The sequence below is a fragment of the Xiphophorus hellerii genome, chromosome 5 (genome assembly GCF_003331165.1).
Source record: "Xiphophorus hellerii strain 12219 chromosome 5, Xiphophorus_hellerii-4.1, whole genome shotgun sequence".
NCBI classification, from domain to species: domain Eukaryota; kingdom Metazoa; phylum Chordata; class Actinopteri; order Cyprinodontiformes; family Poeciliidae; genus Xiphophorus; species Xiphophorus hellerii.
The window spans coordinates 30,619,990-30,634,252 of record NC_045676.1 but is presented as its reverse complement, the minus strand read 5'-3'; the positions used below and the strand labels follow the sequence as shown (position 1 = coordinate 30,634,252).

General features: G+C 40.8%; 1 protein-coding gene across 1 annotated transcript in view; it reads right to left on the bottom strand.

Annotated features, from left to right (window-relative positions):
• The window catches only part of tll1 (tolloid-like 1), a 51,923-nt gene extending 39,547 nt beyond the window's left edge, over positions 1-12,376 (bottom strand). The window contains exon 1 of the mRNA XM_032562632.1: positions 11,723-12,376. Within this exon, the coding sequence (XP_032418523.1) occupies positions 11,723-11,903 (181 nt within the window). The 5' untranslated portion in view covers positions 11,904-12,376. The remainder of the gene's footprint in view (positions 1-11,722) is intronic.
• Positions 12,377-14,263: the final 1,887 nt, after the last annotated feature.

Here is a 14,263-nt window from a genome sequence, read left to right as displayed (position 1 = left end):
TCCTTCCCATAAAATGGTAATTAGGATGTAAAAAAGGCTTAGTTCATTATGAACAGAGGCTGTGGTTGGCTTAGATTTAAAGTTTTGCACAGAACAAAAAATAGCCTGCAAATAAAGGATCTGAGCAAACGTCAAATGACTTGCCAGCCTTTATGTGACTTCAATTTTTAAAACTAGAGCTAAATGAACCACCCACATCTCAGATGTTTTCCCTTAGCTCATAGCTTGAGTCACTGTTTTCCCTGGTGTGCCCGTCACGGGTGTTCGGGTTTAAACAAGCGGTTGCCACAGTTTGGGGTAACAGAAACAAAAAAGTCAATCAAAGTTCGATTAAAAACGATCCCATTGTTCTATACTATTTTGAGGTAGTTTGTGCAAGACGTCCTGGTTAAGTTCACCCAACACTAAACGTTCACAGGGAGGAAGCACTGCGAGCGCCCAGTGCCACAGGTTTGTGGGGAGCAAAGAGACAGCTCAGATATTTTTGAGGTAGGCTGAATGTGACTTAACTTTTCCACGGGAAGTAGACTTCTCCACCTGCAGGTGGTTTTCATAAACCCAGTTAGGTTCAAAGGTGCCATATCTCCACAAATGATGCTCAATCTGCTTTTCAAGACATGCAGGCCCCACTTAACTCTAAAGTAGAACCCAATTCAGTCAGATTACCATGATTCAATCCAATCCAGTGTTACCACATTCAGATTCAAACAGTCTGTTTGCAAACACACAGTGGATCATAAAAGAAAAAAAAATACAAATATAGGCCAAATAAACTGGGCTCATATGATAAGGAAATATACAGTAAATATACATATAAAATATAGGAATTTCCTTTAGTTAACTTTTATTTATGAGGCATTACTTGGACTTCAGTTTGAACTGCAAAAGAAAGAACTTACTGTTTCCTCCTGTCTCATTTGCTGGGACTGAACATGGTAAAAAGGTTTTTATTCTCTCTGGTCTCACATCCTGGAACCTGCAACAGAAGCTTAAAATTGACTGAATTTATCTCATTGAGTCGTTTTACCTCCAAACTAAAAGTTTTTAGGCTGATTTGATGACATGCATCTGTTTTTAATAGCTTGTTGTTCTGTTTTAACTGTGTAACTTTTGGTGTTTTGTTTGTGGCTGCCTCTGAGTTGATTCTGATAAAGAGATTGATAAAGATTCTAATAGTGTAAATGATTACGTTTTTTATAGATTTATTCCACTGAATTTCCACAACGCAGTAAAAACATTGGTATATATTTTTCATGTCTTTATGTTGAAAACTATGTGCTTTTTTTTTTTTTTTACATAATTTTCCACACATTTCAATATATCTATTCTATTCCAAAGGTTTTGTGTTTTTCTTCATTTTTAAACTTAAAGCCAAAAATAAAATTGTGACTCTTTGAAACTGACAACAAATTTCCTAAAGTAGATGTTTATCAAAATCAATAATTTGTGTGTTTTGGATGGAGGCATTCTGAAAAGTAATAATTATCTATCAAATGCAGATGTTTTATTTTTCTTTAAAAAAAACAATGGCACTATTTAGGATGGGATAATAACCATGAAATCCACCTTTAAACACATTAAAAGGATACTAGATTCCACTTAGTAGTCAGAGGCCCAAAATAGGTTTAGTGAAATTAAGTTTTTATTGTCACACTTCAGGCATGTTGGTAAAGTAAAAATACACATGGGAATGATCAACACCATTGTCACGTCAGATATTGTTCACTGCAAGTGAGTAATCATGGTAAACTGCATCAAACTTAATGCAAGCACAGCAGTTACACAAAGATTAGCTCATTAGTACAATAAGTACATCCCATAATATTCATATTTAGACCTACAAACAGAAAACAAAAATAAGAAAAACACAGAGTACCGGTGTAACTCTTGAATTCATTTCCTGCAACGCGAAGATTCCTCTTATATTAGGAGACCGCTGCAACGCAGTCTGGCGTAGTCCTTCTGGTTCAAAACACCAGATGATTTTAATTCGATTGACATGATATTATTATGAGCTTCATAGTCGGGGTGTGAGTAATAGTCACACTATGTACAAGTGGATAAATGAAGAAACAGAATTAAGCCAAACAGCCGAGGCTATTTTCAATTTTGTTTGCTAAACTGGTGGAAAAGTTTGCTTCCAGACTAAAAGCCGTCTGTTGTGTTTTTGTTTCGAGTCACGAAACCTGAACTTTCACTCAGCGCAAACTTTCACATCGTCTTGTTTTACTTTAAGTCCGAAAATTGGGATGAAGAGCCGGCAGGACTCTGACATTAATGCAACATGAAGTGACCCGCAGAGGATTATTTCATAAACCTTTAAAAACCGTCATTAAGCATAAACACTTAATTGACATTAATCTCCAAAACTGACAAAAAGAATGAATCAATTTGCTGTTTCAAATAAAAATGTCTGCTAGTTCCAGTGAGGGGGCAATTGTAGATTTCAACAAAATCAGGCCATAATAAATATATAATATGTAACAACTTCTAAAATTATCTTTTAAAAACCACAAAACAGATTACTCGGTGTTAAGATTTAATAAAGAGAGAGGGAATAAAAATGATTATGTATGTAAGTAAGTATGAGATTGTAGTGTTCCTGTGCTTTTCTTCATTGCTGATGGCAGCATTATAAACCTGCTCAGCTGTTCTGGTTCTGATTGGCCATTAAATGTCACATGTTCCCTGAAGGCAGCAGGTTGTCAGATGGAGATGTTGGGACTGTTAGATCTTATCTGAGCAATGCATAGTCTTGGGGGTGATTTTCCTGGGCTGTTCATTACTTCCAGTATTAACACCTCTATTTAATATTTTCCACTTGTGAAGAATCTTTCTTACTTCAGAAAGATGCATCTTCATTTAGTCTGAAAATGACCCTATAGCACTTCCCAGATTGATGGGCAGCAGCAACTGCATCTCTAAAGTTGAAGCTGATCTATTTAAGTCACTGTGATCAGGAGAAGAAATGAAAGAGACTGAACTTTTGTTTTATTATAAACTGTTCATCTCATGTTGTGGCCTGAAAGGATGAGTGCCATTTCTGGAATCATTTTTATTAAACAACTAACAGATAAAACCTCCTTAAAGGGAAAGTATTATGTATTTCTAGGAACATATTATCATGTTATAGCACAATCAAGTAACTATGCAACCTTCTGTTGTTATAAAAATGCTATTAACATCAAATACGACTTAAAAGACTTAAAAGAAATTGGGCTGTTGTCTCTTCAATCACTGCTCTTTCTGAAACCTCAGGAAGTCGCCACAACATGGCTCCTCTATTAACCTTTAACAACGTTTTTACCAGCGTTGCACTGAGAAGTAGCTCATATAATGAGCTCAGCAGATGCTCAGTTCCACCAGGAGTTTGCTAATTGCTGCTGGCTAATATGAAGGAGCTGAGTGGAGAAGTGATGGTGGAGGGGCAGCTCTGTGAGGTGGAGGTTTGGAAACTGTAGCTCAGAGGAGGAGCTGCGTCTCGAAGGCGGAGCTAGTTCCACCCAAACATTTAGCATATCTGAATGGTTGCCACGGGAGATTAAAGGATTTCCCAAACATGCATGAAAGAATCAAGCAAACACTCCTGATATGTTTTTTGACGTGGGAATAACATTACAACATGATGTAAAGCTTAAAAATGTGGATTTTAAACAATACTGATTCTTTAAAAATACAGTTGTTTACTCATATGCAAGTGAAAGTTTATAATGGAAATGAGACAGAGCAGAAAAATAGCATGAAAATGTACAAAACTCAGAGTTAAACCTGAAATGACTAGAAAACTGAGGCATGTGGAGACTGCAGTCTGTTCATAGACATGCAGCATATTCTGGTTTGTATTCATCTGGATTAAAACCGGTCCAGAATAATCACTCCATAAACACACAAGAGGCATGAGAAGGCCAAAGAAGATGATAATAAATGTACCAAAATAATTTTTTTTAATAAATAAATATCTTCCTCATATGAAACTGAGTTACTTTGATAGTCCACGTAAAAATGAGTTTCGCTCTGCAGAGAAAGCGGGTTTTCCTTCGCCTCTGATGGATTTAGGTGAATGATTTTCTGCTGCTATAAATACCAGCAGGAATAGCGAGGTGACAAAAGCGCCCACATCTTTAATAATTGAGCAATGCGTGGCAGGTGGGCAGAACGCCGGCAGTGCTGACTCACGGCTTCACCGGCGCCGGAACGATTCCCGCTCCAGAACAAACAGTCAGATCTCGCCACATCTGTGCCGAAGCGGGAATCCTGAGGAAGGCCTTGGGAAGCTCAGTGGCAGCAGCACTCTGCCCGGGAAAATCCTGTTTAATATAACAGCAGTGAGACCAGTTGCTCTCGTACAGACACACACATTAAAGAGTGCAGCCCGCACATTGCTGCAGCTTCCTCACTACTGTGGAAGAGCGGAAGCAGGGAACAGTAGCCACAGTTTGCTGTCACGTTATATAATCAAACTGTAAAATGTAAGTGAATTTTTTTTTGAAATTTTCTCTTTGGCACTGAAGTAAGGAAATTGTGCCATTTCAGAGCGCTGCGCATGAACAGGCACAAAAACTGGGGCAAACAGACGAGGAGGTGATGAAAATTTTAAGCTATTCCACAACTGTGGAGCTCCATTTTATGAGAGAACAACAAGAACTAAAAGAAACAGACGAGCAGAAAAAGACGTCTGAAACCGTCTCTGTAAATCCACTTCAATAGGTGCAGAAAAGAAGGAAAAAAGTCTTTTAAAAAATCAGAACAGTACCAGACAGACTGAAGACACAGAAACATAAATGTATCTTCTGGTAACTCATTGTAGTTTGTTGCAGTGTGTGGAACAAAGGTCTTGAACTGTGAGACACTGTTGACAATTAAAAACCGTGGAAACCCAATAAAAAAGAAGTCAAACTCCAGCTTGCTATTGTTTTTCTGACACATTCACTGACAAAATAAAGAACTAAAGCATAATGCAAGCAATGGGACAGTTTAACAAGACTCCATCACACACACACACACACACACTCACCCCCCCCCCCCCCCCCCCCCCCCCCACACACACACACACACGCCCACACACAGTGTTTGATTACATGAACAGCTACAGTGTACATCAGCCTGGAAACAACAAGAAGACTCATTCTCAGCTAATTCAGCTAAATCCACATCTGGGGCAGCTGCTTCTCACATTCAGCTGTGAGGATTATTGAACTCTCAAATGCAGTTATGTCATATTGTAGTTCATTTTCTGTTTTCCTCAATGAGATTTATGAAGACACCAATATTGGTGCTAATTAGGATTTCCACTTTTCATTGAGGCCTGACCTACAAATTTCATCTTTCACACCTGCCAATCTTTTTCTTCTTATGGACTATAAAACATAGGAGCTTATTGCTGGAAACGTTGTTTGTATTCAGATACGAAATGTAGCAAAAACCTGACCATAAAGGTAAAGTAGTGCTGTGGGTTTTTTAATAGAGGAGGTAGATTTGAATAAAGTTGTAAACAAAAGCGAATAAAAGAACTTGAATCAAAGACGAGTGTTTATGTTTAATTACAAATTTTGTATTTTCTAATCATTCCATAATTTGCACTACAATTTGCAACATTCATTATGTATTCTCCATCCACAAAATGCCATTTTAAAGCACAGTCAAGTTACCTTCTGTTGTTACAGATAAGACTTAAAAGAAATTGAACTTTGTAATTTAACGCTTTGAAATTGGGCCTCTGTCTCTTTAAAAACTCCTGCTCTTTCTGAAACTCCGCCTTCAGGAAGTCGTCACAACATGGCTCCTCTATTAACCCTTTAACAACGTTTTTATCAGCGTTGCTATGAGAAGTAGCTCCTATAAAGAGCTCAGCAGATGCACAGTTCCACCAGGTGTTTGCTAATTGTTGCTGGCTAGTCTGAAGGAGCTGAGTGGGGGAGGGCTGCTCTGTGAAACACAAACTCAGAGGCTTAAAAACTGCAGCTCCAATGAAGAGCTCATGCTATCTTCAGCTCATGCTATGCTACGCAGACATGCAGCATTGATGAGGATTCACTCAACCCAGCATGGCAAATCCTTGGAGAGGTTTGCCATTCCAAGATTGGCCTTATTTTCTAATTGTTTCAGGTAATAATTAGATGACCAGCAGGGGGCACTCAATGACTGTGGACAGATGATTAAACGTTCATCCTTGGATGGTAAAATAAAAATTGTGTAAAATTTTAAAAAATGAGAAAGTGATTCCAGAGTAAACAACAACTCCTAGCGCTGTAGTACCAGGTCGATTTTCCAAATTTCTTCCCGATGCATAAGGCAAAAAACAAAACCGAGAAAAATGATCACTCATAATTCCTAGAAGAGACAGAAATTGTTCAAACCACGACACTAAGATACATCTTCATGTTTTCAGGCAACATGCACAAGAACGTGTAAAGGCGCCACATTAAGCCTGGGCAGTTTGTGGACAGAAGGAACTTGTGCTTACAAATCCTCACGCTGGATCCTGAACAGGTGCAGATAAACTGCTGACGTGTGGAAAAGGGACATTTTTATACAGCAAACATAAATCAGTTGAGCAATGTCACTTATCTAGAGGCACATTAAACAAAATGGTTCAGGAAAACCAGAATTGTTGTCTCAGCAACATAGAGCTGTAAGCCAATTCTAATACACACACACAAAAAAAACCTGAAAACCCACAGAGTGTCATCGTGTCCTTCTGTGATTACTGCTGCTGTCTTTAGGGGGCAAAAAAAGAGAGGAAAGGTATTTGTTTTCTTGGATCCCTCCTGAAGAAACAGCTTTCACACTTAAGTTTGTTTAGCCTGCACTCGAGTGTGTGTGAGCATTTTATGAGAACAGTGATTTGGAAGGAAGCATGAATGACTCTTGAATAAAAGAAGGAGCACGTGCGCGTGCAAGCGTGTGTGTCGGCGTGCACGCGTGTGTGTCATCTCCAGCTGAGCGGCAGGATGCAGACAACCAGGAAGAGATAAGCGAGGGTGAATGGAGGGAGCTTTGCCTGCGTGCGTACCCAGCACGCGGGCGAGCTGGGGTTGGAGTGCTCGCGTGGGGAAATGGCTTCACAAAGGACGTGGAAGTGCGCGTTCCCCTGTCTGCCGGCGTGGGACTCGGAGGAGATAAGCAGACAGCCAAATGCACCCCCCTAGCCCCCCAACCCCCCTTGTGTTTTCCCAGCAAAAACAGGAGGCGGAATACCAACCGCTCCGACGACGATGCCACAGGGTCAGCCCTGGAATGAGTTGAGCTTAAAGGTCTTCCAAGCTGCGCCCAGAAAAAAAAGCTACAAAACACTGAGACCCACTTCTCCGTGTGTGCTAGAAGGAAGGTTTCACTTTGTTTTGCATCTGCAAGATTATAAAATCATTAAAATACTAAGATGTGTTTGTCTTCAGAGGTACAGAGGGCTACACAATAACTTAAAGGGACGGTATAAAGCAAAATCAACTCTTTTTCAGCTTCACCTCATGTTATAATGTTATTCCCTCAACAAAAACACACCTGGAGTGTTGCCTTGATTCATTCATGCATGTTTGAGAAATCCTTTAATCCCCATGGCAAACTGTGCAAAATCACTTGGTGGGATCTAGCACTGCCTTCGAGGCGCAATTCCTCCCTGGAGCTGCAGCTTCCGAGCTTCCGCCTCACAGAGGGGCCTTCCTCCACGACTTCCTCACTCAGCACCTCCAGACTAGCCAGCAGCAATTAGCAAACACCTGGTGGAACTGAGCAACAGCTGAGCTCATTATAGGAGCTACTTCTCAGAGCAACGCTGGCAAAAACATTGTTAAAGGGTCAAAAGAGGAGCCATGTTGTGATGACTTCCTGCCTGGGGATCACTGGAATGAGCTGAAATGTGAAAGTTTTGGGTTCCTCCTGCCACATTCTGATGTGCCTCTGAGCAAGGTAATTAAGTAGTAGTCTGCCAAAGGGAAATCGGGATGATTGTCATCGTCAATCAAGCTGAAAATCAGCCAGTAAAAATCAACAGGTGATTTTTTTCACTGCAGTCCAATCAAAAGTTTGTTCTGTTGTAATAAGAACATAACTGTTTGTCTTTATCTCTGAATCATGTGCTAAGTAAGTCTGAAGAATTTCATATCCAGGAATATGAAATCACTAGACTTACTACAACGAAATCATACAGGCACATTCAAATCCATCCGATTCAATGCCTACAATATTCCAGAGATGTCTGTTGATGACACAAGACAAAGTGTGTCATAGAAAATTATTTTGCTTTACCTACAGCCAAGAAATTATTGTGAATAGAACTAAATGAAACAGTTTGATGTTAATATCAAAGGCAAACATTAGTAGACTCCTGTTGCATTCACACCTGCCGTTATTCACCGACTGACCAAAGCTGTATTGGCACTTTGCTAATTTACTGCAATGATTGCTTTTGGGTTTTGTTTTGTTTTATTTTCAATTTATTTTTTGCAACTTGGGCTGCACAGTGGCGCAGTTGGTAGAGCTGTTGCCTTGCAGCAAGAAGGTCCTGGGTTGAATTCCCAGCCCGGGGTCTTTCTGCATGGAGTTTGCATGTTCTCCCTGTGCATGGTGGGTTCTCTCTGGGTTCTCTGGCTTCCTCCCACAGTCCAAAAACATGACTATTAGGTTAATTGGTCTCTCTAAATTCTCGCTAGGTGTGAGTGTGTGTTTGTCCTGTCTGTCTCTGTGTTGCCCTGCGACAGACTGGTGACCTGTCCAGGGTGACCCCGCCTCTCGCCTGGAACATTAGCTGGAGATAGACAGCAGCACCTCCCGACCCCACTAGGGACAAGGGTGTAAGAAAATGGATGGATTTTTGCAACTTAGGTAGGGTAAAGAAATGCATGTTTAGCCATAAATTACTGGTCTTAAAGTCATGGAGAAAAAGTTTGCAAAAAAAAAAGGTCAAAACATTTTGTCAATCCTAGAAATCTGAATCCTAGAGGGCAGAAAAGAAAGCCAAATTTTATTTTTCTCTAACAGCATCAAAAAAAATTGCTGTATCTCAGCCTTAATGAACACTCACACAAGATGTTCTAAAAACACACACACACACACACAAAAACAGCTACGGATTTTTTAACTCCAGGAAATAGGATAGTTGTTTGACTATTTTCAGTTTTCTGCAGTGAATCTAGACGCAGTGAGTATAATAAATTCTTTATTTCATGTACATTTTCTGCAAATAAACACATTGGTCACTTGCGTTTCACTCGGTTATTTTAACCTACAGAACTCGCTCTGGCAGTCAAACCCATGTGGACCTGCTGGGCTTCCATCCAAACACACTCACACAACACAAAGTGGATGTTTTTAGTGCAGTGTAAAGCCAGGGAGCGGCGAGAAGAAATCACTTCTACACAAATCTGTGTAATTTACACATCAAAACACACACAGAGAGGGCTGTGAGCTCTGTATACTTGGTATGAGGGGAATGCATGGGGATCAGCTCACAGATGGTCAGCACTCTGGGTGGAGTTCATATTTGTGTCATCACAGAAAACATGACCAAACCACTAAATCACACGGGTACAAAAACATAAATCTGGACTTCAGACGACAATCACTGGCCATAAAACCTGAGTTTCTGTGAGAGGAGACGTTCAGGTTCCTCTGCTGAGAATCAGAAACGATGATGACTTTAAAATCCTCCCCAACAAACAGTCTTAATCATTACAAATTGAGCTTCATAACAGATGATAAACATTCACCTTTTCACAAGAACCCTTTCAAAATTTTGATTTAGTCATCATCACCCAAATTATTGTTATTAAAGGAGCCGTACAATATGTTTTCTAGGCTCATAGTGCCATTTTATACCAGAATCAAGTAACTACATGATCTTCAACTGTTTAAGAAAAATGCTATATATCAAAAATGACTTTAAAGAATTTTTACTTTGAAGTATAACGCCTTAGGTCTCTGTCTCTTTAAAAACTCATACTCTTTCTAAAACTTTGCCTCCAGGAAGTCATCACATGGTTCCTTTATTAACCCTTTAACAACGTTTTTACCAGCATTTCACTGAGAAGTAGCTCCTATAATGAGTCCAGCAGATGCAGTTCCGTCAGGTGTTTGCTAATTGCTGCTGGCTAGTCTGAAGGAGCTGAGTAGGGGAGTCAGGAGGGAGGACTGCTATGTAAGGTGGAAATTAGGAAACTTGGAAACTGCAACTTTGTCCTAGAAGGCAGCGTTAGGCTTAGCCAGGTGTTTCACACATCTCAATGGTTGCCATGGGAGATTAGAGGGTTTCTCAAACATGCATGAAAGAATCAAAGCAACACTTCAGGTGTGTTTTTGATGAGGGAATAACATAACAACATGATGTAAAGCTCAAAAAAGTCAATTTTACATAATACTGTCCCTTTAACAAGTAAATCATCCTTTTCTAATTATTTCATGTTGCTTTCATATGATGAGAGTTACTTTATTAGCATACAATTTGACGGAGAAAATCACTTTTTGTTTTACGTGTTGTAAAATGCTCTAGCATAAGCATCTCCACTTGGATGCTTCGATCTGATTTTAATATCCATATCAGTGAAGATATTGAACATAATTTTAGATCAGGTGACAATGTGCCTGATCCATAAGCTATAACTAGTCTAATTCTATGCTTTATGCTCTGAGTGACATCATGCTTTATTATTTATTTGAGATTACATTTAGAATCCCTAATTGCACTTTCTGAATATTGAAAGACGGTTTGTTGCAGTTTATTTTTACGTGTTTGACCAACGTAGCCAACCTATTGTTATTGTCAGTGTCAGTTTATTTAATACTTATTTTACATTGGCTGTTCTACTCCTAATTGAACTGACTTAACAAATTACAGTTGTGTTGTTTCTACAGGTTTGACCAAGCCTGTGGAGCTATTGGTGTATGTAGGTGTGGTGTACTGGTGCAGAGCTTTCAAAAAATTGTTAAGTACATGTCTGTGTGTAAGAAAACAAACGTTTTAAGTCAATTCAGCACAATTATTTTATTTTATTTTTTTTTTCTATATCGGCAATACTAACCTTCAGAAATCTGTATCGGTATTGGAAGTGGAAAAAGTGGATCGGAGGAAACTTTAAAACTGGCTTTGAATCAACGCAGCTCTGCTTAAAAAAGGGAGCAAAGTTCCACTGAAAATGAACTGAACCTGGTGACGGCTTACTTATTTTATGTTCACATAAACCTCTTCCACGGCGGCTTTCCATCAAACATGCTTTACTCGAAGCTGCTCCAAGTCTGCCGCTAAATTATTTTTTTGCATAATTTGTTCAAGAGTTAAAGTGAGGAAGACAGCAGCGCCTGATGCTACACTGCATTCCAGCTGTTTCTCATCTTCGCAAATGCCGAAACCGCTCTGGAACCGCTTTTCCCGACCACGTCTCAGAACGCAGCATGACTTTGGCTCCTGATCTGATCTGAGAGCGGCGCGCGGGTCACAAGCAGCGCGCCACGAGGAGGATCCGCGGCGGGACCCTGCAGCGGGATCTGCGGGCTGCAGGACTCATCCCGCCACGAAAAACTGCCTGAAAAGGATCATCATGGGCACGAGCGCATGCACAGACGCACGCGGGCTGTCATTGCTCATGCACACATACACGTGCCTGATCGGAGCCAGATGTGTGAGAGGATCACTGTGCCCACACGCAGAGGATAATTATCCATGTCATCACTGAAACGTTTTAAAAAAACACCAAAAAAACAAACCTGAATCAAAGTTGGAAAATTGACTCACCAGCTTTGCACGGGTCCTTGTAGTCGATGCTTTCCACTTTCTCCTCTTCATAATAATCAAATCCGGGCTCCTCGTAGTCGAAACAGTTAGAAATAGAAAGTTTCCCCCAGAAGGTCAAGCCCGCAAGCATCAGCGTGATCCAGCGCATCTTAGCGGCCAGTGCCAAGGGCACTCGGTCCATCTGCGGACTGAAGGAAGCAAAAAATAATTGTTTTTTTTTTGTTGTTGTTGGTTTTTTTAAAGGCCTCTCTGTTCGTCTCCTCTGCTGCTTGGAGATGGACGGCGAGACTTTAAAGGGTCATGGTGATGGTCGCGTGGCTCTCTGGTGGCGAGGAGTTACTGCGCCCCGCGCGTCTTCATGGCTAACCGGAGAATCCGTGAGTCGCTCAGCGCCGAGGAGCTCCGCGGTCCTCCGCCGTGTCTTCGCAGGTGAAACTGGAGCGGGAGAAAGGAGAGAGAACGGCGGTGAGGTTTTGAGGACGAGGCGGCTTCTGAGCGTAAAGACGCCCCGCGGTGTCTCTCTGCTGCGCGGACACAGGACTGGACGCATCCGCGTCGCATAATTCCCAGCCTGCCCCGCACTGATGTCGCTCCCTCCCTGGGGTTCAGCCTCTGCTGTCTCTCTCAGGCTGTGTCAGCGCACCGCCCTCACACACACACACCCACACCCCCACACACTCACCCACACACACACCCCCACACACACACACCCACACACACACACACCCCCACATACCGCCACCACTGCATACCTGCACACTTTCAAAACTTTCTTTTCACTTCTTTTGTTCTCATTCAGAGTTTCTGCGGCTGAATTCACCCAACAAAGAAAAAAAAAGAGGGCAAAAGAGAAGAAGGCGCTCTTTCCTCTCTGATCTCAGCGCATCTGAAGCAGGAGAATAAACGCGCTCTGGTTATGACAGGGTATTGGACCCAGACCCGCAAATTAAAGACTGCTTGCGTGAATTAAAAACCGGTAGCGGTAAAAGTAACAGGACCTCAGCAAATTTGCCTGCGGGTTTTCTGGTTATTTAGAGGAAACTGCCAAGTAGGTGACAGCAAAACCATAAACGCTCAGACTGATGAATATAGGAAATGTAGCTACGGCGTGAAGTCAGTCTTTTATTCTCTCCTCTTCTCCTCATTGTCATGGAAGAAGCACAAAAAAACCAAGGATTCCGTGCGTAAAGAGGGAGGACAGCACAAAATGGCAGTAAAGTGATCAACATCCCCACATTTTGAATTTTGCCATCTTAATGAAAAACCAGACGACCCCTTCCAAGAATAAAGGCCTAAGTCATTTTTGCCAAAAGTGCTGTTTGTTTCTTTTTCTCTTTGTTTTGCAAAAATCTTTACTTTTTTGACGAAAGATGATTTAGGCACAAAAAAAAAAAACACGTTTGGCAAAAAAAAAAATAAAAAAAGACTTCAGCCATTATCTTAGGAAGGTGACAAAATGTTTATTTCATATGAATCTTGATTTCTGATCAAATGATCAATTTTTCCTCTGTTACTAAACGAATTGGACCTGTTTGTATTCACTCTGATTCAAATCTTTAGGAACTTTGTGAAAATCTGATTTAAGAAACGTTGGAGGCCTTTGATGATAGATGACCATGGTGTTGTAATTCTTTCGTTTTCTGCTGGATCCAAAACTGTTCTGTCAGCCAAAGAAAATGCAGCATATTTATTTCACTTCCATGAGTTAAAAGTCCTTGAAAATAGAAACATAAATGCTGTCCAAACGTCGGACCTGAAAGGAAACATGAAAAACCTGACTGCTGCATCTCTTCTACCTAATTATTCACTTTACTTACAGCAAACAATACCACAAGACAGGTGAGTGACATTTAAAATGCATATAGTAGAAGTATTTTTGCCATTTATTGTTTAATTTCTATCATTTCAGGACTGCAGCAGAAATGTGACATTATGCAGAGCTTCGTTTCTCGTTGCTGCTGTGAGCAGCATTCAGGTTATGGCCGAAGTCTTCATAAAGAGTAACAAAGTACAACCACACGACCGAATCGACGTAAAAAACTGTGACATTAGAACAAAAAGTATCTTCTTTCCAACTATCACCAACATGAACACGTGGAGTTAGCAAGATGGTCATAACTTTACAAACTTTAACCACAAATATGAACTCAGACTAGATGAGACTGAAATGGATGTTTTCATCAATCAGTCCCACGTTTGGTATTAAAGGAAGTGGATAAATTCTGATGCTGACCCCGTTAAACCCGGTGGAGGATGTGTGGTGCTGTGGGCCGCCTTCACTTGAAGAGGGGGCCTCCAACCAGCGGCAACCGGAGCCGCAAGTGGAAGGTCTCCAAACGAGATCTTAATAAGTTTGTCCAAAAAATGAAAAAATAATAATAACCAAATAATTTATTTAAGTACAGATACAGCGCTAAGTGCCTAACAGTTTCTAACTCTGTTCCTCCTCGTCCTTATGTTGGCTCTTTGGATGGTAAAGCCTGCAGAACTCTGCTAGATGAAACCACGGACTCTCTGGGACAGCAGCAGATTCTGAGTCAA